The sequence below is a fragment of the Anolis sagrei genome, chromosome 11 (assembly GCF_037176765.1).
Source record: "Anolis sagrei isolate rAnoSag1 chromosome 11, rAnoSag1.mat, whole genome shotgun sequence".
Taxonomy (NCBI): domain Eukaryota; kingdom Metazoa; phylum Chordata; class Lepidosauria; order Squamata; family Dactyloidae; genus Anolis; species Anolis sagrei.
Window position 1 is genome coordinate 5,162,517 of NC_090031.1, and position 24,984 is coordinate 5,187,500.

Genomic DNA, 24,984 nt, shown 5'->3' on the forward strand with positions numbered 1-24,984 from the left:
TAGTCCAACCCCCCCCCCTTCATACAGGAAAAGCACAATCAAAGTATCCCTGGCAGATGGCCTCTGTTTAAAAGCTTCCAAGGAAGGAACTCATTCATTGGATTAGGGTCGCAGCCATCTCGGGAAGTGAGTGGAGGTACTTCAAGTCCCATCATCCATGGTCCATCCTCCTCCAAACTGCACCAGGTTGTAGAATGGGCCATGGGGGCTCTGTGTGCCAAGTTTGGTCTTGATCAGTCATTGGATTAGGGTCACAGCGGTCTCGGGAAGTGAGTGGAGGTACTTCAAGTCCCATCATCCATGGTCTGTCCTCCTCGAAACTGCACCAGGATGTAGAATGGGTCATGGGGGCTCTGTGTGCCAAGTTTGGTCTTGATCAGTCATTGGATGAGGTTCACAGCAGTCTCGGGAAGTGACTGAAGGTCCTTCAAGTCCCATCATCCATGGTCTACAATCCTCGAAACTGCACCAGAATGTAGAGTAGGTCTTGGGGACTCTGTATGCCACGTTTGGTCTTGATCAGTCATTGGATGAGGTTCGCAGTGGTCTCGGGAAGTGACTGAAGGTCCTTCAAGTCCCATCATCCATGGTCTGCAATCCTCGAAACTGTACCAGGATGTAGAGTAGGTCTTGGGGACTCTGTATGCCAAGTTTGGTCTTGATCAGTCATTGGTTTAGGATCGCAGCGGTCACGGGAAGTGAGTGAAGTTACTTCAAGTCCCATCATCCATGGTCTGCAATCCTCGAAACTGTACCAAGATGTAGAATAGGTCATGCGGACTCTGTATGCCAAGTTTGGTCTTGATCAGTCGTTGGATTAGGGTCACAGCGGTCTCGGGAAGGGAGTGAAGTTACTTCAAGTCCCATCATCCATGGTCCATCCTCCTCCAAACTGTACCGGGGGGGGGGGGTATGTGTGCCAAGTTTGGTCTTGATCAGTATGTGTGCCAAGTTTGGTCTTGAGTGTCGTAGTGGTCCAGCACAACCTTGAAGCCACCCAACTGTAGGAGACCCATTTCCAATCACCACCAAAAGTCACCAAATAGATAAAGCATCATAGGAAACATCTTTCTGGATGAGGAAAAGATCTCAAAATTTTCAGAAATCATCCCAAAGAATGATAATATGGCTATGAACATGTAGAGGGAGGGAAATGGGTGTCTGAAGGTTAGTGCTGTTCTTGGATCTGGCATGGAAACCCAAAGCTTTCCTCTCCGAACAAAGCATGCCCCTATTGCCTGGATTTATTTCTCACCAAGACACACGAGCAGTTCCCTTACGGCAGGCAAGCATAAATCGCTGGATTTATGCCGATGCAATAGAGCCGCATTCCCCAACAATGAGAGCAGATGTTTCATGGCGGTCACCTCGCCTGCCACCTGGTGGCCACCATCCCTCGGAAATGATTTGAAGCCATACTGCTACCGGGCACAATTCAAAGTGCTGCCCTTAGCCTATAAAGCCCTAAATGGTTCTGGCCCAACTTACCTGTCCGAACGCATCTCCTCCTATGAACCAGCTAGGACATTAAGATCATCTGGGGAGGCCCTGCTCTCGGTCCCGCCTGCATCACAAGCACGTCTGGCGGGGACGAGAGACAGGGCCTTCTCAGTGGTGACCCCTCGGCTGTGAAATGCCCTTCCTACAGATATTAGATCAGCCCTCTCCTTATAATGCGGCATGTCTCATTAAGAGCCACATCCACTGTTTTAGTGTGGTGAGATGTGTTCCACACTGGGCATGCATACTCTGCGGCAGAGTAGCATAGCACAAGGGAAGATGTCTTCACTGTGTCTGGTTGTGATTCCCAGGTTGTGCCAGTCAGCTTTCGTATGATATTGTTTCTAGTGCCCACTTTTTGCTTGATGTTCAGGCAGTGCTTCTTGCAGGTCAGAGTACGGTCCAGAGTGACACCCATGTATTTGGGTGTACTGCAATGCTCCAGTGGGATTCCTTCCCAGGTGATCCTCAGAGCTCGGGATGCTTGTCTGTTCTTAAGGTGAAAGGCACATGTCTTTGTATAGATGGATTAGGGATCAGCTGGTTTTCCCTGTAATAGGCAGTAAGGGCACCTAGAGCTTTGGAGAGCTTCTGTTCAACCATCTCAAAGCTCCCTGCTTGAGTGGTGATGGCACGATCATCAGCATAGATTAAGCTCTCTGTCCCTTCTGGCAGTGGCTGATCATTTGTGTAGATGTTGAACATGGATGGGGCAAGTGTGCTCCCCTGAGGCAGGCCGTTCTTCTGTTTCCGCCATCTGCTTCTCTGCCCATGAAACTCAACAAAAAAGCTCCTGTTTTGTAGCAGATTTCCTATGAGACGGGTGAGGTGGTCGTCCTTTGTGATATTATACATTTTTCTCAGGAGGAGGCGGTGGTTCACAGTATCATAATCCGCTGACAGGTCTGATTTTAAGGTGAAAGGCACATGTCTGTGTTTTAAATGGATTAGGGATTGGCTGGTTTTCCCTGTAGTAGGCAGTAAGGGCACCTAGAGCTTTGAAGAGCTTCTGTTCTACCATCTCAAAGCTCCCTGCTTGGGTGGTGATGGCACGATCATCAGCATAGATGAAGCTCTCTGTCCCTTCTGGCAGTTGAACATGGATGGAGCAAGCATGCTCCCCTGAGGCAGGCCGTTCTTCTGTTTCCGCCATCTGCTTCTCTGGCCCTGGAACTCAACAAAAAAGCTCCTGTTTTGTAGCAGGTTTCCTATGAGGCGGGTGAGGTGGTTCCTATGAAGGGCTCCTAAGACCATCAGAAACATATGTTTTATGATGGTCTTCAGTGACCCCTCTGAAATCCCTTCGTGATCTACCCAAGGTTGAGAAACGCTGTCTTAGAGTAAACGTAGAGTCAAGTAATGGTGAACAATAAGAGTGAAACGCTGTCTTAGAGTAAACGTAGAGTCAAGTAATGGTGAACAATAAGAGTTAGGCTTGCATCCCCCTCCCTTCTTCCTAACCATGGGAAAAATGCTGCGCTCGCAGAGCTCAGGCGGTGTTGTATTTCGGTGTCGATGTTGACTTTGGTGGAGAGGTGGCTGCCGAGGTAGTGGAAATGATCAACATTTTCTAATGTTACACCATTAAGCTGTATCTCTGGCATTGGAGAGGGGATGGCTGGTGACTGCTGTGTCCCTGTAGTAGGCGGTAAGGACACCTAGAGCTTCGAAGAGCTTCTGTTCTACCATCTCAAAGCTCCCTGCTTGGGTGGTGATGGCACGATCATCAGCATAGATGAAGCTCTCTGTCCCTTCTGGCAGTTGAACATGGACGGAGCATGGACGCTCCCCTGAGGCAGGCCGTTCTTCTGTTTCCGCCATCTACTTCTCTTGCCATGGAACTCAACAAAAAAGCTCCTGTTTTGTAGCAGGTTTCCTATGAGGCGGGTGAGGTGGTTCCTATAAAGGGCTCCTAAGACCATCAGAAACATATGTTTTATGATGCCAGCCAGGAGCCCTGCCTTTAAGCTGATCTGACCTGCAGCAGGGAGTTCCGCAGTTCCTGGTTGCCCAACTGGGCCAGCATCACTCTGAAACCCCGACCTCCAGGTTGAGAAATGCTGTCTTAGAGTAAACGTATAGAGTCAAGTCATGGTGAACAATAAGAGTTAGGCTTGCATCCCCCTCCCTTCTTCCCAACCATGGAAGATGGAAAACACATCACAAGAAAGCCAACGCAGCTTAGGAAATGAGTAAACTGATTTTCTCCAGAGCGTAGAAATCATTAACGAGATGCCTTCCCGAAGTCCGCTAAGCACCTCCAATTTGTCACTCGGAAGACAAAGGCGGCCATTACCTTGGTCAAATAATCACTTCCGTTATTAATAAAAATGAACTCAAATGCTCCCGTTTCCTTCGCTTACGAGCCGCTCGCCAAGATTTACGCTCGGAGACGGCCATCATTTCCGAGCGCCGTCTGTCACTTCCTCGGGCAGACCTCTCCAATGTACCTTTTTATGACCCTTTGGTAATGGGAGGCAAAATGACCGCCATTTATTTCCACGCGCACCCGGAAAAACAAAAACGAGTTTCTAATAAGCCTCTTATCTCCTTAACGGGATGATGGAGGACTTTGCACCACACAACTCAGTGTGTCGCTCGCATTACAACCCTTCACTAGGAAACTCCTACTATTTTCCAACTACTGAATTGAATGGCCTCCATAGGCCTTTGCAATTCTGATGGCCATTACTTCCTCCTTGGGTAGAGTGGAGTATTGAATCCATTCTGCATTCGTGAAGCTCTCCAAGGTGCTAAATCCTAATCCCAAAATAGGATCGGTAGTGAAACTTTGGACTAAAATGCATTCACCGTCGGGTCCCCATATCCGCGGGCATCAGGTTTTCTTCCGATGATGATAATAATAATAATAATAATAGTAATAATAATAATCGAATTGCAAAGACTCTGGTACTAATGGCGAGCCAGCCAGGAGCCCCTGCCTTTAAGCTGATATGACCTGCAGCAGGGAGTTCCGCAGTTCCTAGTTGCCCAACTGGGCCAGCATTGCTAGGAGTGTGGCCACAGCAGCAGCTTCAACTTCGAGATCTCCTTTTGCCTTGCTTTGCTTCGCTTTCTTCCCCTCCACCTAACATTGTAACAAATCCCCCAATAAAGTATCATTTAATTGTAACTTTTTCCTCTCCATAAGGATATTTTGTGTCCTTTACTGCCTCCAAACTCTTTCCAGCATGAACTTTCCCTCTCCCGGGCCACAGACAGCTGGGATGCGATTCTAGCATCCTGGGGAGGCTGAAACTGTGTTCCCCTGAACCGCGGATATGGAAACCCATTGGGTCCCCCTATCCGCAGGTCAACGGATCACTCCCAAACTCTTTCCAGCATGAACTTTCCCTCTCCCGGGACACAGACAGCTGCTGGCCCACCCAGGATGTGTTTCTAACATCCCTGGGAGGCCGAAACTGTGTTCCCCTGAACCGCGGATATGGAACCCATTGGGTCCCCGTATCCGCAGGTCAACGGATCACTCCCAAACTCTTTCCAGCACGAACTTTCCCTCTCCCGGGCCACAGACAGCTGCTGGCCCGCACGGGATGCGATTCTAGCATCCCGGGGAGGCCGAAACTGTGTTCCCTGAACCGCGGATACGGAAATCCGTCGGGTCCCTGTATCCGCGGGTCAATGGATCGCTTTCAAACTGGTGCCATTCTTCTCTTAGACTAATTTCAAGACTAATTACTATCTAGCTTTTGCTCTATTAACCCCTGAGACTTTTATATGTTATAGAACTCCAATATGCTGGTGTTTTACATGTTATAGAATTCCAATATGCTGGTGATAACGTAATCTATGTGCATTCAGAAGAAGACCTACAAGCCACTCTAAACCCATTTACAGAAGCATATGAGGAGCTTGGCCTCTCATTGAACATTGAGAAAACCAAAGTGCTCTTCTAGCAGGCACCAGCCAACTGCTCTTAACTTAAAACACTCTTAAGTTGGGATGCTCTTAAGTTGAGGCTCCATTGTATTTGGGGATATGGAGCTTTTCAGAAGAAGACCATTCAGAAAAAGACCTTTCTAGTGAGAGTAGCTGAAAGACAAAACCAAGGTTACAACATCTGTTATAGAAGTCCAATATGCCGATGACAACATAGTCTGTGCACATTCAGAAGAAGACCTACAAGCCACTCTAAACCCATTTGGAGAAGCATATGAGAAGCATATGGAGAAGCTTTGAGAAAACCAAAGTGCTCTTCCAGCAGGCACCAGCCAATCCCTCTACAAAACAAGCTCACAACAACATCTGTTACAGAATGCCAATATGCTGATGATAACGTAGTCTGTGCACACTCATAAGAAGACCTACAAGCCACTCTAAACTCATTTGGAGAAGCATATGAGAAGCATATGGAGAAGCTTTAAGAAAACCAAAGTGCTCTTCCAGCAGGCACCAGCCAACTGCTCTTAACTCAAAACACTCTTAAGTTGGGATGCTCTTAAGTTGAGATTCCATTGTATTTGGGGATATGGAGCTTTTCAGAAGAAGACCATTCAGAAAAAGACCTTTCTAGTGAGAGTAGCTGAAAGACAAAATCAAGGTTACAACATCTGTTATAGAATTCCAATATGCTGATGACAACATAATCTGTGCACATTCAGAAGCTTTTCTAGTGAGAGCTTGGAAATGGTAATTTTTGAGACACTTCAGATACCAGATTCTGGGAGGCGAGGCGAAAAAAATTAAAAAGTTAGCTTTCCAAGTTCTGCAACGAGCCATTAGTCCAGCAAATCCTGCAAATTGATTAATACCCACTTGTTTAGGGACAACAGTTCAAGCCCTCAAAAACTTGGTCAACATTAAGCCCAAGACCAACTTTGGATTGTAGTGTCCTTGGCGAAGCCTTCTTCTCGGGATTGGGCGTTCCAACGCCGGAGCGTACGACTGCCAACTCAAAGTTGTGGATTGAACAAGTAGGGATGATGAATGTCCTTCTGGCTCTTGCCCATGCAAGGCGTTCCAAGGAAGTTCTTCTGCAGCTGTGGAACATCCAAGGGGAAGAGACCAACTCTGGATTTATATGGGAACTGCTTCTAGAATGAGAGCTCCTTTTTGGTCTGCTGACATGTTCACCAGCTGTTCCCTACACAATACACATTTGTATTTTCCATTGAACAGAGCCCTTTTCGCTCTTGTTTCCATTGTTGCTGAAGCAAGGCTTCTGCAGAAAAATTTTCCAAGAGATATGGCTTCCTTGGCTTTCTCCCGAGTCTACTGTAAACATGTCTCCGATCCGGTTTACTAACTCCGTGCCAAACAATTTGGGCAAAGTCTGCTAATGTAATCGACAACGACCAAACACAGACGTGAAGGAGGAATCAGAGAGGGCAAAATAATAATAATAATAATAATAATAATAATAACGACCAAACACAGACGTGAAGGAGGAATGAAAGAGGGCAAAATAATAATAACAATAATAATAATAATAATAATAATAATAATAATAATAATAAATACCGACCAAACACAGACGTGAAGGAGGAACCAGAGAGGGCAAAATAATAATAATAATAATAATAATAATAATAATAATAATAATAATCTTTACTTATACCCCGCCACCTCTCCCCAATGAGGACTCGGGGCTGGGTATAAATAAAGACTAGGATTTCATAGTCTTGAGCCAGGGCAGTTATAGTAGTTTCAAACTGTATTAATTCTATGGTGTAGATCAGGCCTGGGCAAACCTTCCCCCTCCAGGTGTTTTGGATTTCAACTCCCACAATCCCTAACGGTCCGTAGGCTGTTAGGAATTGTGGAAGTTGAAGTCCAAAACTCCTGAAGGGCCCAAGTTTGCCCAGACCTCCTCTATACCATTATCTATACCATTATCATTATTATTTCACTATTGTTGTTGTTGACCGAAAGGTCACAGGTTCGAATCTGAGGAAAAAAATTGCTGGTCCCCCATAGAAAACATCGTAGCCTACATGGCATTCATTGACCTGGCAAAGGCATTCAACACAGTGAATCACAGTACTCCAAAAATTGGGTGGCCAAACAAATTTGTGAACATCCTGTGGTGTGCCATGAGCAAGACGTGTCAAGCCAACCCTGACCGGGACTGCCTTCCACCTGGAAACCAATGTCCTCACTGCGGGAGAACGTGAGGGTCAAGAATAGGGCTCCTCTTGGAGGACTCTCATCCTCAGGCTACGAAGGATCACCTAAGTAAGTCATCTAAGTAATTAGTAAGGATGGATGGATGGATGGATGGATGGATAAGAGGAAGGAAGGATGGATGGATGGATAAAAGGATGGATGGATAGAAAGAAGGGAGGATGGATGGATGGATGGATAGATAAAAGGAAAGAAGGAAGGAAGGAAGAAGGAAGGAAGGATGGATGGATAAAAGGATGGATGGGTTGATGGGTAGGAGGAAGGAATGAATGAATGAATGAATGAAGGAAGGAAGGAAGGAAGGAAGGAAGGAAGGAAGGAAGGAAGGAAGATGATAGATAGATAGATAGATAGATAGATAGATAGATGGATAGATAGAAAGATGGATAGAAAGATGGATGGATAGATAGATAGATAGATAGATAGATAGATAGATAGATAGATAGATAGGAAGATAGGGAGATGGATGGATGGATGGATAGATAAAAGGATGGATGGGTTGATGGATAGGAGGAATGAAGGAATGAAGGATAGAGAGATAGATAGAGAGATAGAGAGATAGACAGACAGGGAGATGGGTGGATGGGTTGATGGATAGGAGGGAGGGAGGGAGGATGGATGGATGGATGGATAGATAGATAGATAGATAGATAGATAGATAGATAGATAGATAGATATAGATAGATAGATAGATAAGATAGATAGATGATAGATAGACAGACAGACAGACAGGGAGATGGATGGATGGATGGATAAAAGGATGGATGGGTTGATGGATAGGAGGAAGGAATGAAGGATAGATAGATAGATAGATAGATAGATAGATAGATAGATAGATAGATGAATAGGAGGGAGGGAGGATAGAAGGATGGATGGATGGATGGATGGATGGATAGATGGGAAGTGGACGGATGGGTGGATGGATAGAAAGAAGGAAGGATGGAAGGATAGATAGAAGGAAAGATGGATGGAGGGATGGATGGATAGATAGATGAGATATATGAGACAATGACTTGGCATTTTATATGGTTTTTAATCTTTTTCATGGATGGATATGTATTTTAATTGCTATATGTTTAGATTGTTTATATTTTGATGAGATGTGTGTTATTGTTTACCTGCGCAGCACTGAATTTTTGTGGGATTTGTAAGCTGCCTTGAGTCCCCTCTGGGGTCGAGAAAGGTGGGGTAGAAATGAAGTAGATAGATAGATAGATAGATAAATAGATTGATTGATTGATTGATTGATAGATAATAGATAGATAGATAGATAGATAGATAGATACCCTTCTTCATACTGCTGAGAATTTGTTGGAAGGAGGAAAAAACCCTTTGCAATGCAACATATCGTTCCGCAGGAATGTATTGTATAATCGAAGCGGAAGACATGTAGCTTACATAGCGTGATGTTTAATCCAGATGAGTCACTCCGACAAAGCCCTCTTGCCATGAAAATGTCCTAACATGGCTGCCTTCTCCTCCTCCTTCTCCCTTCCTACCTTGCCTTTTTCTTTCTGTTTGCTTCATGGGCAGCTGTTGCCGACGCTTGGCCACGTTCTCAGGGTCATCTGCAAATTTCCAGGCTGGGTTTTTTACAACGGTATAAACAGAGGTCTTGCGGCTGTCAAACATCCCTGTTGAAGGAGCTTGGAGAAAGGAAGGGGCTTTCGGTGCCAAATGGCACCGCGCTGTGTGTTCCTTGAGTTCCCTTTTTGAAAACATCTCCTGAGAAAGGCAAAGAATTCAACTTTTTTGCTTTGCTCAGATTGTCAAGTGGGAATATTCCCATTCGACTCCATCTGAGCAGGTTTAGGCCCCCAAAATGTCCATCTCCATTTTTGTCCCAAAAGACCTCGTGGGCCATCCAGTCCAACCCTATTCTGCCAAGAAGCAGGAAAATCGCATTCAAGGCACCCTCAACAGATGGCCATCCAGCCTCTGTTTCAAAGCCTCCAAAGAAGGAGTCACCAACACATTCTGGGACAGAGAGTTCCACTGCTGAATAATAATAATAATAATAATAATAATAATAATAATAATAATCTTTATTTATACTCCACCCAGGGACGGCTCAACCCATTATGCAAACTCTAGAGGTAACTAAGGCATGGACCACCACGGTCAAGTCAGACTTCACGAGGTATGGCACACGGGCTTTAGTTGTGCAAAGGCCCTCCTGGCCACCACCGACACCTGCGCATCAAGCATCAGCGCTGAATCCAGGAGGACTCCCAAACTGCGGACCTGTGAATTCAAGGGGAGTGAAACCCCATCCAGCACACGTTGCCACCCAATACCCCGATCAGATGGGCGACTGACCTGGAGGACTTCTGTCTTGTCAGGATTGATCCTCAGCTTGTTCTTCCTCATCCAGATCATCACAGCAGCCAGACACTGGTCCAGTATCCTTGGGGCTTCCTTGGAGTCTGGTGGAAATGAGTAGTGGAGTTGGGTGTCATCTGCGTAGAGATGGCACTGTGCTCCAAAACTCCGGATGACCCCTGAACAGCTCTCACAGTCACGAAGCTCTTCCTCATGTTCAGGTGGAATCTCCTTTCCTGTCATTTGAAGCCATTGCTCCATTGTGTCCTAGTCTCCAGAGCAGCAGAAAACAAGCTTGCTCCCTCCTCCCTATGAGGTGCTCTCACACCTTGATCCATGACCCTCATCATGTCTCCTCTCAACCTTCTCTTCTGCAGGCTAAACATGCCCAGCTCTTGAAGCTGCTCCTCATATGGCTTGTTCTCCAGAAGTTGGACTTTACAGCCCTTGGACTTATGCAAAACACTATATATTGGGCTAACTTTGTACCAGACTTGGTGATATAATGGAACTAAACTAGATTAATGCTTGGGTTCCCCTTCTAACTCTAAGATTTGGAGTATGGATTAGTCTCCATCTCTGGAGGTTTTTCAAAAGAAGCTGGATGGTCATCTGTCAGAACGGCTTGGATTGTGTCTTCCTGCCTTGCAGAAGGGGGTAGGATTGGATTTCCACTTCAGAGAAAGTCAATGGCAGCCCCCATCTGGACAATTCTTTCCATGAAGACCCTGAAATGGGTTGAACCAAGTCCAACACAACCTTGAAGCCACCCAACTGTATGGGACCCATTTTCAATCACCACCAAAAGTAGGTATTTGTGCCAAACTTGGTCCAGTGAATGAAAATACATCCTGCACATCAGATATTTACACAACAATTAATAGCAGTAGGAAAATGACAGTTATGAAGTAGCAACAAAATAATATTATGGTTTGGGGTCACCACAACATGAGGAACTCTATTAAGGGGTCATGGCATTAGGAAAGTTGAGAAACATTGTTCTAAGGATTCTAAGTCTTGAGTTTCTTCTGTAGGTTTGCCAAGCTCTTGCTTCAGCTCCTCACCCTCTGGTCCATTGGCCTGAAATGCTTGGAGCACCTCTTCTTCAAGCTATGGCTGGGGGTCACCAGAACATGAGGAACTGTATGAGAGGGTCGCAGCATTAGGAAGGTTGAGAGACACTGTTCTAGGGGTTTTTCTAACTCTTGGGTTTCTTCCGTAGGTTTGCCAAGCTCTTGCTTCAGCTCCCCACCCTCTGGTCCATTAGCTTGAAATGCTTGGAGCACCTCTTCTTCAAGCTATGTTTGGGGGTCAACAGAACATGAGGAACTGCATGAATGGGTTGCGGCATTAGGAAGGTTGAGAAACACTATTCTAAGGATTCTTCTAAGCCTTGAGTTCCTTCCATAGGTTTGCCAAGGTCTTGCTTCAGCTCCCCGCCCTCTGGTCCATTGGCCTGAAATGCTTGGAGCACCTCTTCTTCAAGCTATGGCTGGGGGTCAACAGAACACGAGGAACTGCATGAATGGGTTGCGGCATTAGGAAGGTTGAGAAACACTGATCTAGTAGACCAAGCATGTTCCTATTCAAGCCTATTTTACTTCGAGAAGAGTGGAAATAATGGCATTGAATGCCATCTCTTTTAGCTATTGGAAGTTGCAGAATTTGATGCAGAGGGAGCTCAATGATGAAAGAGATCCCAAGAGTCCCTGTTGTGAATAGAAACACACCCTCGAGCCTCCTCTCTCTGACTGTGCACACATGCTATTCTGCCGAACATATATTCCTCTTCCCTCCGTGGTACCTCTTCCCTTTTCCCGCAGCCGTTGTCACAGGAAACATCTGGTAGCCAAACGGGGATCCTAAGGGGATCTTTTTCATGGAGGAGGAGGAGGAATAAAACAAGGGAGGGAGAGCAGGAACCTCTCATTCCTGCTTCTTGAAACGACGGCAACCATGCCTCGGAGGGTTGACCAGTCAATGGCAGATTCCAATCCAGTCGGATGATGTCAGTGGGAAAATATGAGCCGACGATTGGCGCTTGGAGAAGAGGAGAGCAGGGAAAGATATTAAAAAGTTGCCTTCTGGCACATTTGCATCAGGAGGAAAAAGGGAATCCAGATGTTTGTAACTCTCACTGGGTTGTCTGACATTGTCTCTGTGTGTTGCCTTCTTCTGAGCCAGGTCTTGTAATACTTCAACAGACATGACTTGAGGACTTCGGTGGAGCTTACTCCCAAGTAGCTGTGCTTATGGCAGAAATGTCTTAAAATGGTTGGAAACTGGCAAGTCAAGTCAATGATACCCAGAATTTGTTGGCCAACTCTGATCCAAGTCCTCACCAGGGCTGACCCTACTTAACTTCCAAGATTAGATGGCCTCTGGTGCCTTCAAGTCACTTTTCGACTCTGATTTTATAGGGTTTTCTTAAGAAAGGCTCAGAGGTGATTTTGCCACTTCTTCCCTCTGAAAAATACCCCACAGAACTTGGGATTCGTTGGTGGTCTCCCATCCAAGTACTGAACCTGCTTGGCTTCCAAGATGACATGGAATCTGTTGTCTTCAAGATGTCAACAGAGTTATGGCGACCTTATTAACCCCATAGTGTTTTTCTAGGATGGTTTTTGCCAGTCTCTTCCGCTGAAATATCACCTATTAGACTCAAATTTGCATCTGAGGAGCAACAAGATTGGAACCTGCTTGGCTTCCAAGATGAGATGGAGTCTGGTCCATGCATTTCATAGTGTTTTCTTGGGCAAAGAATACTCAGAGATGGTTTTGCCACTTCCTCCCTCTGAAAAATACCCCACAGTACTTGGGGTTCATTGGTGGTCTCCCATCCAAGTACTGAACCTGCTTGGCTTCCAAGATGACATGGAATCTGTTGCCTTCAAGATGTCAACAGAGTTATGGCGACCTTATTAATCCTATAGTGTTTTTTGCCAGTCCCTTCCTCTGAAATATCACCTATTAGACTCAAATTTGCATCTGAGGAGCAACAAGATCGGAACCTGCTTGGCTTCCAAGATTATATGGAATCTACTGCCTTCAAGGTGCCAACAGACACGTGGCAACCCTATTAATCCCATAGTGATTTTCTTGAATAGTTTTTTCCACTTCCTTCCTCTGAAATATCACCTATAAGACTCAGATTCACATCTGAGGAGCAACAATATTAGACCCTGCTTAGCTTCCAAGATGAGATGGAGTCTGGTGTCTTCAAGTCATATACAGACTCATGGTGAGGCCATGTCTTTTATAGAGTTTTCTCAGGCAAGAAATGCTCAGAGATGGTTTTGCTAGTTCCTTCTTCTGGAATATACCCCACAGTAGTTGGGATTCATTAGTGGCCTCCCATCTAAGTGCTGAACCTGCTTGGCTTCAAGATTACATGGAATCTGTTGCCTTCAAGTTGCAAACAAACGTATGGTGACCCTACTAATCCCATAGTGTTTTTCTAGGATAATTTTGCCAGTTCCTTTCTCTGAAATATCACTTATGACACTCAGATTCACATCTGAGGAGCAACAATATCAGACCCTGCTTAGCTTCCAAGATGAGATGGAGTCTGGTGTCTTCAAGTCATATACAGACTCATAGTGAGGCCATGTCTTTTATAGAGTTTTCTCAGGCAAGAAATGCGCAGAGATGGTTTTGCTAGTTCTGTCTTCTGGAATATACTCCACAGTAGTTGGGATTCATTGGTGGCCTCCCATCTAAGTGCTGAACCTGCTTGGCTTCAAGATTACATGGAATCCGTTGCCTTCAAGTTGCAAACAAACTTATGGTGACCCTACTAATCCCATAGTGTTTTTCTAGGATAATTTTGCCAGTTCCTTTCTCTGAAATATCACCTATGACACTCGGATTCACATCTGAGGAGCACCAAGATCAGACCCTGCTTGGCTTCCAAGATGAGATGGAGTCTGGTGTCTTCAAGTCATATACAGACTCATGCATTTCATAGGGTTTTCTTGGGCAAGGAATACTCAGAGATGGTTTTGCTAGTTCCTTCCTCTGAAATATCACTTATGACACTCAGATTCACATCTGAGGAGCACCAAGATCAGACCCTGCTTGGCTTCCAAGATGAGATGGAGTCTGGTGTCTTCAAGTCATATACAGACTCATGGGGAGTCCATGCATTTCATAGCGTTTTCTTGGAAAAGGAATACTCAGAGATGGTTTTGCTAGTTCCTTCTACTGGAATATACCCCACAGTAGTTGGGATTCATTGGTGGCCTCCCATCTAAGTGCTGAACCTGCTTGGCTTCAAGATTACATGGAATCTGTTGCCTTCAAGTTGCAAACAAACTTACGGTAACCCTACTAATCCCATAGTGTTTTTCTAGGATAATTTTGCCAGTTCCTTCCTCTGAAATATCACTTATGACACTCAGATTCACATCTGAGGAGCAACAAGATCAGACCCTGCTTGGCATCCAAGATGAGATGGAGACTGGTCCATGCATTTCATAGTGTTTTCTTGGGCAAGGAATACTCAGAGATGGTTTTGCTAGTTCCTTCCTCTGAAATATCACCTATGACACTCGGATTCACATCTGAGGAGCAACAAGATCAGACCCTGCTTGGCTTCCAAAATGAGATGGGATCTGGTGTCTTCAAGTCATATACAGACTCATGGTGAGTCCATGCATTTCATAGCATTTTCTTGGGCAAGAAAACCTCAGAGATGGTTTTGCTAGTTCCTTCCTCTGAAATGTCACCTATGACACTTGGATTCACATCTGAGGAGCAATAAGATTGGACCCTGTTTGGCTTCCAAGATGAGATGGGATCTGGTATCTTCAAGTCATATACAGACTCATGCATTTCATAGGGTTTTCTTGGGCAAGGAGTACTCAGAGATGGTTTTGCTAGTTCCTTCCTCTGAAATATCACCTATGACATTCGGATTCACATCTGAGGAGCAACAAGATCAGACCCTGCTTGGCTTCCAAGATGAGATGGATTCTGGTGTCTTCAAGTCATATACAGACTCATGCATTTCATAGGGTTTTCTTGGGCAAAGAATACTCAGATATGGTTTTGCTAGTTTCTTCTTCTGGAATATATCTTACAGTGCCTGGGATTCATGGCGGTCTACTACCCAAGTCCTAACTGGCTGACCCTGCTTAGCTTCCAAGATCAGACAAAATCTTGTGCCTTTGAGCTATTTAGCCCCATAACTAAGTAAGTGCAGTGGGGGAAATACTGTAAAAATAAACAAAATTACAATGTCCAATGGGTCCATCATCAGCTGGCTCTGCACCTCTTTCCATGTGCATGCAACATATTTGTTTCACATCCTCTACTGCCAATATGGCTTGAAGGAACATTGTATTCTGTGTGGTTTGTTCAAATCAGGAGAGTGCGGCAAAGGAGGCGGGTGCATAACTTCTCAAAAAAGCGTTGGAATCAGAATCCAAGGCAAACATCCCAGTGGGTGAGATGTCCAACAATTTTGGAGAGAAGACGGGTGTGGAGGAGAAAGAGGAGAAGATCAAGAAAAACCATCTCCTGGAGGTTTGGTGGTGCATTGGCTCCATCTGCTGGTTGGCTGACTAGTCATTGGCAATGTTTTGGAAATTGAGATGTGATGTTGGCCCATGTGATCATCCACGGCTTTGATGAACATGTTCTGACTAGGAATCTTTAGATCCTCCAGTGTGATGTTGACCATATACTTGTGTTGAAGAACCTAGAGAAACTTCTCTAGGCCTTTCTACTTCCTCTGGCATGATTCTATGGTCCTGGGAGTTGTAGTTTTCGGTAGTGCTACCATTCTTGGACCAAGAAGGATAAGGATCTTGCAAAACTACCACCCCCATAATTACACACCTTTGAGTCATGGTCTAAGTGGTCTCAAACTGCATTAATTCTGCAATGTAGACGTAGCCTAATTCTGCCACCTGGTCTCTCATGTCATGTGGGGACATGAGAGAAGCCTACCACAAGGATGGTAAACCATCAAACATCTGGGCATCCCCTGGGCAACGTCCTTGCAGATGGCCAATTCTCTCACACCAGAAGCAACTTGCAGTTTCTCAAATAGCTCCTGACACAGAACCTGGTCACTACTTCTTGTTATGTGCCTCCAAGTCAGGCCCAAACTAGACTACATCTACTTTGCAGACTTAATGCAGTTTGAGACCACTTAGGTCATTCATATGGAATTATGGGGGTGGTAATTTTGCAATATCCTTACCCTTCTTGGTCCAAGGGTGATGGCACCACCTAAACTACAACTCCTAGGAACATAGAATCATACCAGACTCATTCATATGGAATTATGGGGGTGGTAATTTTGCAATATCCTTACCCTCCTTTGTCCAAGGGTGGTGGCACCACTAAAAACTACACCTCCCAGTCAGGACCATAGAACCATGCCAGAGGAAGTCAAAAGGCCCAGAGAAGTTTCTCTAGGTCCTCCAACACAAGCATAAGGTCCAAGTCGCACAGTTGCAAAGCAGCGACACCCATTGCTTGGGTCATGCTGGAGAACCAGATCCACAGCTGTGTCTCTGAAGAAGAGTTGACAGAAGGGACAACATTTGTGTACTTGAGAAGTACAACATCCCGCTGTTCCACAACCCAGCCGTTAACAAGAGCTGGAATGGCCTTCTCAATCCATCTTCCTCTTGTCACCATGCCTTCTTGGGTTGAAGTCTCAATTTATTTTCTTTTTATATGTGTACATTTCCAATGGGGAGGAGGAAACCGTTTTGTTTATCTGGTGCTGAGCTCCAACAGATGTTGCCTTGTTCTGTTTCTTTCTCCATCTGTCCTAGCCAAAAGCAAAACCGTGGAGGTCTTTCTGAAGTGGGAAGTAGCTATCAGCTTGACTTCTGCTTTGACAAGGAGGCTCCCTGGACCATCTCCAAGCTTCCCTGTACCATCTTGTGCACCCTTCTTGACCATCACACCATGGACTACCCTACCACCAATCCCATGGAGTTGAAAGGATCCCAATAGAGTCCAACCTTTCCTCCACTCTCTAACCGTAAGATCTGAGTTGTCCAGTAGTTCTTTGACCTTCTTACAAAGATCTCTAAAGTAGACCTCTCTATTGCCAAAACGTTCTGTCAGTTCAGTACCTCCATGCCATGTGGTCCCTCTAAGGTAGAGTTTCTCAATGTTCCTATTGCCATGACCCCTTAATACAGTTCCTCACGTTGTGTTGATGCCCAACCATAACATTATTTTCGTTACTACTTCGTAAGTGTAATTTTGCGACTGTTATGAATTGTGATGTAAATATTTGATATGCAAGATATATTTTCATTCACTGGACCAAGTTTGGCACAAATACCTGATACGCCCAAATACTGGTGGGGTTGGTGGTGGGATTGATTGTAGTTGCTGGGAGTTATAGTTCACCTACAATCAAAGAGCATTCTGAACTCCACCATTGATGGAATTGAACCAAACTTGGCACACAGAACTCTTACGAGCAACATAAAACATGGGGTTTGGTGGGCATTGACCTTGAGTTTCAGAGTTGTAGTTTACCTACACCCAGGTAGAGCACCGCAGACTCAAACAATGATTGATCTGGACCAAATTTGGGATGAAGAATCAATATGCCCAAATGTGAACTCTGGTGGAGTTTGGGGAAAATAGACCTTGCCGTTTGGGAGTTGTAGTTGCTGGGATTTATAGTTCACCCACAATCAAAGAACATTCTGAACCCCACCAATGACAGAATTGGGTCAAACTTCCCACACAGAACCCCCATGCCTTGATATTTCTCAAATCTTCAATGAGTCAAACAAATGCTTCAAGGCTTTAGATCAACTGGTGGCTTCCTTAATCTTCTCCACAAGGGACAGGCAACGGTCTTCGTTAATTGTTCTTATACTTTGAGAGGAAAACCCTTTTTTAACTTCTCCCAGGCTGCCTGTTATCTAAGTTTTGTTGGTTTGGGGTCTAATACCGATTCCAAACTGCGTCTTGGTACCGAGTAAACCTACCAGACAAAGCTTGTAGATTCTCCAGCTGGGGTTCTTTGGGTCTGTAAAGCTGTTTTCCCTCTGGAATTTCTTTAAGACTTTAGGGCTGTTTCCCTCAGATGCTGTAAGGCTGAGCTTTGGGAATTTCCCCCCGGAATGTCTTGAGAAATGAAGCTTTTCTGCAGGTGAAGCTTGTCCATGTCCTCTAACTTAGCATTCCTCACTAAGACTAACTAAAAATGGCCCCCTCTTCCCTTCCTATCTCACTGGGAGAAGGGGCGGATCCAAACTTAAGAATGATAGACAGGTGGCTTGCCCAATGTGGTCCCAATCTTCAAGAAGGGAAAAAAGAATGACCCAAACAATTATCGCCTGGTCAGCCTCACGTCGATACCAGGCAAGATTCTGGAAAATATTGTTAAGGAAGTGGTCATCGCTAATAGTGAACACGGATTTATCAAAAACAAGTCATGCCAGACTCATCTGATCTCTTTTTTTGATAGAGTTACAAGCTGGGTAGATGCGGGGAATGCCGTGGATGGAGCGTGTCTGGATTTCAGGAAGGCCTTCTTCGACAAGGTCCCCCAGTTTCTGGCAAGGAAACTAGTCCCATGTGGGCTAGGCAAAACTACGGTGAGGTGGATCTGTAATTGGTTAAGTGGACGAATACAGAGAGTGCTCACCAATGCTTCCTCTTCATCTTGGAAAGAAGTGACAAGTGGAGTGCCGCAGGGTTCCGTCCTGGGCCCGGTCCTGTTCAACATCTTTATTAACGACTTAGATGAAGGGCTAGAAGGCAGGATCATCAAGTTTGCAGACGACACCAAATTGGGAGGGAGAGCCAATACTCCAGAGGACAGGAGCAGGATTCAAAGGGATCTTGACAGATTAGAGAGAATATTGGCCAAAACTAACAAAATGAAGTTCAACAGGGACAAATGCAAGATACTCCACTTAGGCAGAAAAAAAACGAAATGCAAAGATACAAAATGGGGAACGCCTGACTCGAGAGCAGTACGTGTGAAAAAGATCTTGGAGTCCTCTTGGACAACAAGTTAAACATGAGCCAACAATGTGATGTGGCGGCAAAAAAAGCCAATGGGATTTTGGCCTGCATCAATAGGAGCATAGTGTCTAGATCTAGGGAAGTCCTGCTCCCCATGCTCTATTCCGCCTTGGTTAGACCACACCTGGAATATTGTGTCCAATTCTGGGCACCACAATTCAAGAGAGACATTGACAAGCTGGAATGTGTCCAGAGGAGGGCGACTCAAATGATCAAGGGTCTGGAGAACAAGCCCTATGAGGAGCGGCTTAAGGAGCTGGGCATGTTTAGCCTCAAGAAGAGAAGGCTGAGAGGAGACATGATGAGGGCCGTGTATAAATATGTTAGAGGAAGCGACAGGGAGGAGGAGGGAGCAAGCTTGTTTTCTGCTTCCTTGGAGACTAGGACGCAATGGAACAATGGCTTCAAACTACAAGAGAGGAGATTCCATCTGAACATGAGGAAGAACTTCCTGACTGTGAGAGCCGTTCAGCAGTGGAACTCTCTGCCCCGGAGTGTGGTGGAGGCTCCTTCTTTGGAAGCTTTTAAACAGAGGCTGGATGGCCATCTGTCAGGGGTGATTTGAATGCAATATTCCTGCTTCTTGGCAGAATGGGGTTGGACTGGATGGCCCAGGAGGTCTCTTCCAACTCTTTGATTCTATGATTCTATGATTCTATGACTGCAAACCAAAGGAAGCCACCTTTTTGCAGAATCCCTGAAACTTTGGAATGCATGCAAACACTTCATAGAAAGAAAATAAAGTTGGAGCTCCTGGTATTATTTATTTCGCGCATTTCTACCCCGCCCTTCTCAACCCCCGAGGGGGGACTCAGGGCGGCTTACAAAAGGCACAATTTGATGCCAGACGTGCAGACGTACCAGCACAAAGTCATTTGCCTGGTTCATTTTCTGGTTTAGTATCCAAGGAGGATATGGGGAAGATGAAGGTAAGTTCTGCAGGTAGCAACCTCCATTCCTCCCATTGAACTTCAGTGAATTATCCCGTTACATGCTAGGAGGATTTCCTCCACAACATACAAATTCTGAGATCTTTCACCATGCTCAATAAGTGTCTGGAAGTCCTGCACGGAGCAGAGAGGATGGGTTGGACTCAATGAATCTTTCCAACTGTAGGGTCATATGGCATTTTACAAAATATATCCCTCTCCTCTGCTTTCATAGCCAAGCTTGTTCTCGTACTTCCTCTGCACCAAGGTTTTCAAAGAGCAAAATTATTTGGTGTAGGTGATGAAGGTTTTCATGGCCGGAATCACTGGGTTGTTGTAGGTTTTTTCGGGCTATATGGCGATGTTTTGGAGACATTTGGATATTTGGTGTAGGTATTTCCTTGAGACACAGTTGGTAACTTGGCATCTTCTACAAGCTGCAGTTCTCTAAATCTGCCATCGGGTGGCAGCACAGGCCTACCCTTGGAAGATTTATCGATGGCCAACATCAATTTGATCAGAATTGAAACACAAACAAAGATATAACAATCACCATATCCATAGCGGATATGTTCCAAAATATTTGTATCAGATTCAGAACATCAACATTCAAATCACACAAAAGAGCTGCACAGAAACAATATGACCCCGTAATCCATGGACTTGATATCTAGAATTTGATGTTTCTATGTTCCAAAATATGCTCCCCTCGCACATTTGTTGGCCTTTCTATGTTCTCCAATGCAATTCTATGTTGTGCTCAGTCCATGTACAGACAAAATATAGCCACAAGAGCCAGGTGTCAATGGAACAGACTACCCAGGAGGGTGGTGGACTCCTGAAACCATCTCAAATAGAGAATAAATGGATATCTTTCAGAAAGGTTCTTCTGCATGCCTGAACACCACAACTCCCAAGATTCCATGGGTGCTAAAATGATAACAAATTGCATTAATTCTACAGTGTGGAGCCTGCCTGATCTGGCCTAATCTCTTGTTTTTTTCACATCTTGCTGAAATACAAGAACAGCAAGTCTTAACAAATAGTGTGTAGTCAATATTATGGGGATGGGTGTCCATCCACCTATGTGGCCCTTCTCTCCTCAAATGATCACCCCCTTTTTCAACCCCAGCAATGTCCTGGATACAAAAAGTGATCCCTGCTTTGCTTTCCAAAATATGGCATCTAGCCATCCCGATTGCAATGTTCTCACTCGAGAAGCACAAACATTTGACACCAGAAGAAAAGATGGGCTCAGAATCACATACTGTCCTAGCATCATCATGTCAAAGTGATGGGAGATCGGGCAACAAGGGTTGTCCACTTTCCAAGACATTCAGGGACTTACTTACCTCCTTCCATCATGTTTTGACAGACTTCCTTCTGTGTTTATATCCTCTTGTTTCTTCCACCCTGGTTGCAAAACCCAAGATACTTGGACTTGTAACCCAAGCTAGTATTTTTCCAGACCAATCCAGAAGCGTCAAACCCAACTTCTACGTGATGTAGCATGCCAGTGTGTTTTGGATTTTGACTGGATGATGGGACGTGCAGTAACTTCACTCACTTTCTAAGACCACTGAGACCCTCGCCAATGACTGGCACATGGAGCCCCAATGACCCACTCTACATCCTGGTGCAGTTTGGAGGAGGACAGACCATGGGTGATGGGACTTCAAGTACCTCCACTCCCTTCCCAAGACGGCTGCAACCCTCATCTAATGACCAATCAAGACCAAATTTGGCACACATAGCCCCCATGACCCAATCTACATCCTGCTGCAGTTTGAAGGAGGATGGACTTTGGATGATGGGACTCGCAGTACCTTCACTCACTTATTGAAACCACTGCCACCCTCATCTAATGACTGATAAAGACCAAACTTGGCACACAGAGCCCCCATGACCCACTCTATATCCTGCTGCTGTTTGGAGGAGACTGGACCATGGATTATGGGACTTCAAGTACCTTCACTCACTTCTTGAAAACAATGCAGCTGTTATCCAATGACCAATAAAGACCAAACTTGACATACAGAACCACCATTACCCACTTTCTCTAATAAGCTAATCTCCCAATAAAAGAGAAACAGAACCACCTGATATATTTTAAAATGCTCATATATTTTTCTTTTACTTTTTTTTCAAAACAATTCTAATACATTTCTTCAAAATACTGGCATTTCCAGCAGAATTTTTTTTTTGTATTTACTTTATTATTTTTTTCAACTTTTTTTTTTTAGTGAACAATAATATACGGTAGTGATTTCACAGTAGAGTAGACCGGCAAGGGAATGCGATGGGATGAGGGGGGAATATTTGGAGGGGACGCAAGAAAAGGCTTTTTTTAATTTTTGTGTATCCAAAAAAAGCTGGGGTGAGAATTTTTAAAAATCCACTCATTCGAAAGAATACGATATCTGGACGATTTCCGGACATCACGCAATGTCGAGGTCTTCCTCTGGCCAACACAGAGCTGTTCGTAGCCAAGCGTACTGATAAAGAGATTGCGAACAAATTCTATAAACGCAGAAAAAGCAACCCCCCTCCAAAAAAAATTCCATATTTTCCTAAGAATATGCAAGGGATAAAATTACATTTGTACAAAAATAGATATTTAACGTTCTCCACGCTTTAGATAGTTTGCATACCTTCTTATTCTTCTCTTTTTAATTTTTTTTTCAGCTATGCGCTCCACAGGGAAAGCATTGGGCATCACTAAAGCTATTGTTCGATCCACTGGTGGCTTTTTTCGCCTTCCCTCCCCATTAAAAAAAAAAAAGAACGGCATCTTAAAATAGATGCAACATATCCCTCTTCTCGGGTGACAAAGATCCAGTTTCGGGGTCAGGAAAAGGGGAGACGGACAGGGCCGCTCCGTCGGGAAAAGAAATCCTTGCTTTCATAAAGCAAATGAAAAAAAAATGGGGAGAGAGCATAAACCAAGAATTTCAAAAGAAAAGAAATGATCCAAGAACACAAAGGTAGCACTAACGTGGGAATAATATATGTATATGTGAACAAGGATATTTATACAGTGAATATATCTAGACTACATACATGTATACACACACATATGTATCAACTTAAAAATGCATCATGCGGTCGCATTAGGTGACGTGGCCCACCGGGACAGTTGTTCGGGAAAATGCAGCATCTTTGGATTCATTGGCCAGGAGCCGAATGGGTTGTGATCATATATATATATGTGTGTGTGTGTGTGTGTGTATGGCTCTTTAATGCATCATCTTTTTCCCTTTCCTCTCACAAGGTTCCCTCTTAGACCTCCATGGGTTATCTCTCCGAATAAGTGCATCCATTCCAATTGTCCTGTTTTGACCATCTTCTGCCACTTTTTCCAGTTCTCTTTACAATGTCCTGGTTTCTCCCTCTATTTCCCACTTTCCCCACACGCTTACTCCCATCATCGCAAAGGGCAAAATCCAGTTCAACTCAACTAGAGAGGAAGAAAAGCGGCCGAATCTTGCCTTTCCGTAGCATCAGGCGAAAGCAAACTGCGGCAATCCCTCTGAGTTTGTGTTCTTCCTCGTGAATTATTTTTGCCCTCTTTGTAACACCCTTCACCCAAGAGAAATCAAGGCTGGCAAAAAAAAAGGAGGAAATAAAGAAAGTGAAGCTGAACACATGATGTAGATTAGGATGGGAAACGCACCAGGACCAGATGGAATTTTAAGATGGGAAAAGCACCAGGACCGGATGGAAATTGAAGATGGGAAAAGCACCAGGACCGGATGGAATTTTAAGATGGGAAAAGCCCCAGGACCGGATGGAAATTGAAGATGGGAAAAGCACCAGGACCGGATGGAATTTTAAAATGGGAAAAACACCAGGACCGGATGGAAGTTCGACAAAACGAAAGGAGAAGCAAAGTTGAGGATATGAAATGCAAACCAGAGAGAACAAGGCAGACTTTAAGTTGTCAGTCACAATCCACAGACCTTTGGGAGTCACACTGAGCTTTCACACATATTGGGACTCCATACAGCAAACCCATTATGGCAATTCCTCACCGCCTGATCACAATTTTCTATTGTAAACGTGGGGGACGAGAGTCATACTTTCAGCCCCACTGGGATTGTTCCATGACAGAACAATTCCAATCCCGTATAGCATAATATATCACTGAGTAAGCAAAGGCAAGGGCCTGGAGATTGTGAGCATCACATCCTAAAAGCAGCCTCTAGATTGGAAAAACAACACAAAAAGAGAATGATAACACTGCCGTTCTGATCTGTGTGAGATTCCAACCTGCTACATATGAACTGCCCTGTCTCCCATAATCCCTTGCTCTTAAATAAGCGATGGCTCCTAAACGTCAAACTCAACTCCAAGTTAGATTCAAATAGGGAATATATATATATTTGGGTGGGTGTTATCTTCTTGTTTGTTTTGAAATGACAATCCTTTCATTCGGCAACAAGTCCACTCGTCTGCAACGACACAAGCAAATTAAAGTCACCCCAATATACCCCAGTGTATGTGTATTTGTGTGTGTGTGTGTGCATGTGCCTGGGGATACCCAAAGCCACAAAAAGGAGAGAGATGAGTGGGGCCCCAATTGCAGAATCCACCCTGTGCTTAGGAAAAGAGGTGCTGGGCACACAATGCGGGAAACAAGCGGGTGCGTCCTTTGCGCACTTCAAGACCAGTCTGCCTCGACGTCTGCGAAAGGGATTGCGAAAGCCGATCCTCAGATGCACAGAGATTGGCGTGAAAGCGGCCAAAGGGCTGAGTCAACCGTGTTGCCAGGCAGGGCGCCAGGCGGAGACGAGCGGGCGGTGTCTCTTGTACCAGGAGAAGGACGTGATATCGGCCGGACGGGAGGCGTCGCGGTGGTGGCAGGAAGTCGGCTGGGTAAGAAAGAAAGGGACTGTTCCTCGGCACCTCTTAAGTCATTTGATGGGGCGCTTCCAGCATCTCCATTAAGAACGTGTCGATCGGCGTGTCCCCTATTAGCTTGAAGAAGAAGAGGTGCTCCAAGCATTTCAGGCCAATGGACCGGAGGGCGGGGAGGCGAAGCAAGAGCTTGGCGAACCTACAGAAGAAACCC

General features: G+C 45.0%; 1 protein-coding gene across 2 annotated transcripts in view; it reads right to left on the minus strand.

The window, feature by feature from the left end:
• Nucleotides 1-22,016: 22,016 nt before the first annotated feature.
• Nucleotides 22,017-24,984, minus strand: part of RXRA (retinoid X receptor alpha) — a 161,831-nt gene continuing 158,863 nt past the window's right edge. For both annotated transcript variants that reach the window (XM_060757471.2, XM_060757472.2), the window contains one exon: nt 22,017-24,969. In XM_060757471.2, coding sequence (XP_060613454.1) covers nt 24,822-24,969 — 148 coding nt within the window. In that variant the 3' untranslated portion in view covers nt 22,017-24,821. The remainder of the gene's footprint in view (nt 24,970-24,984) is intronic.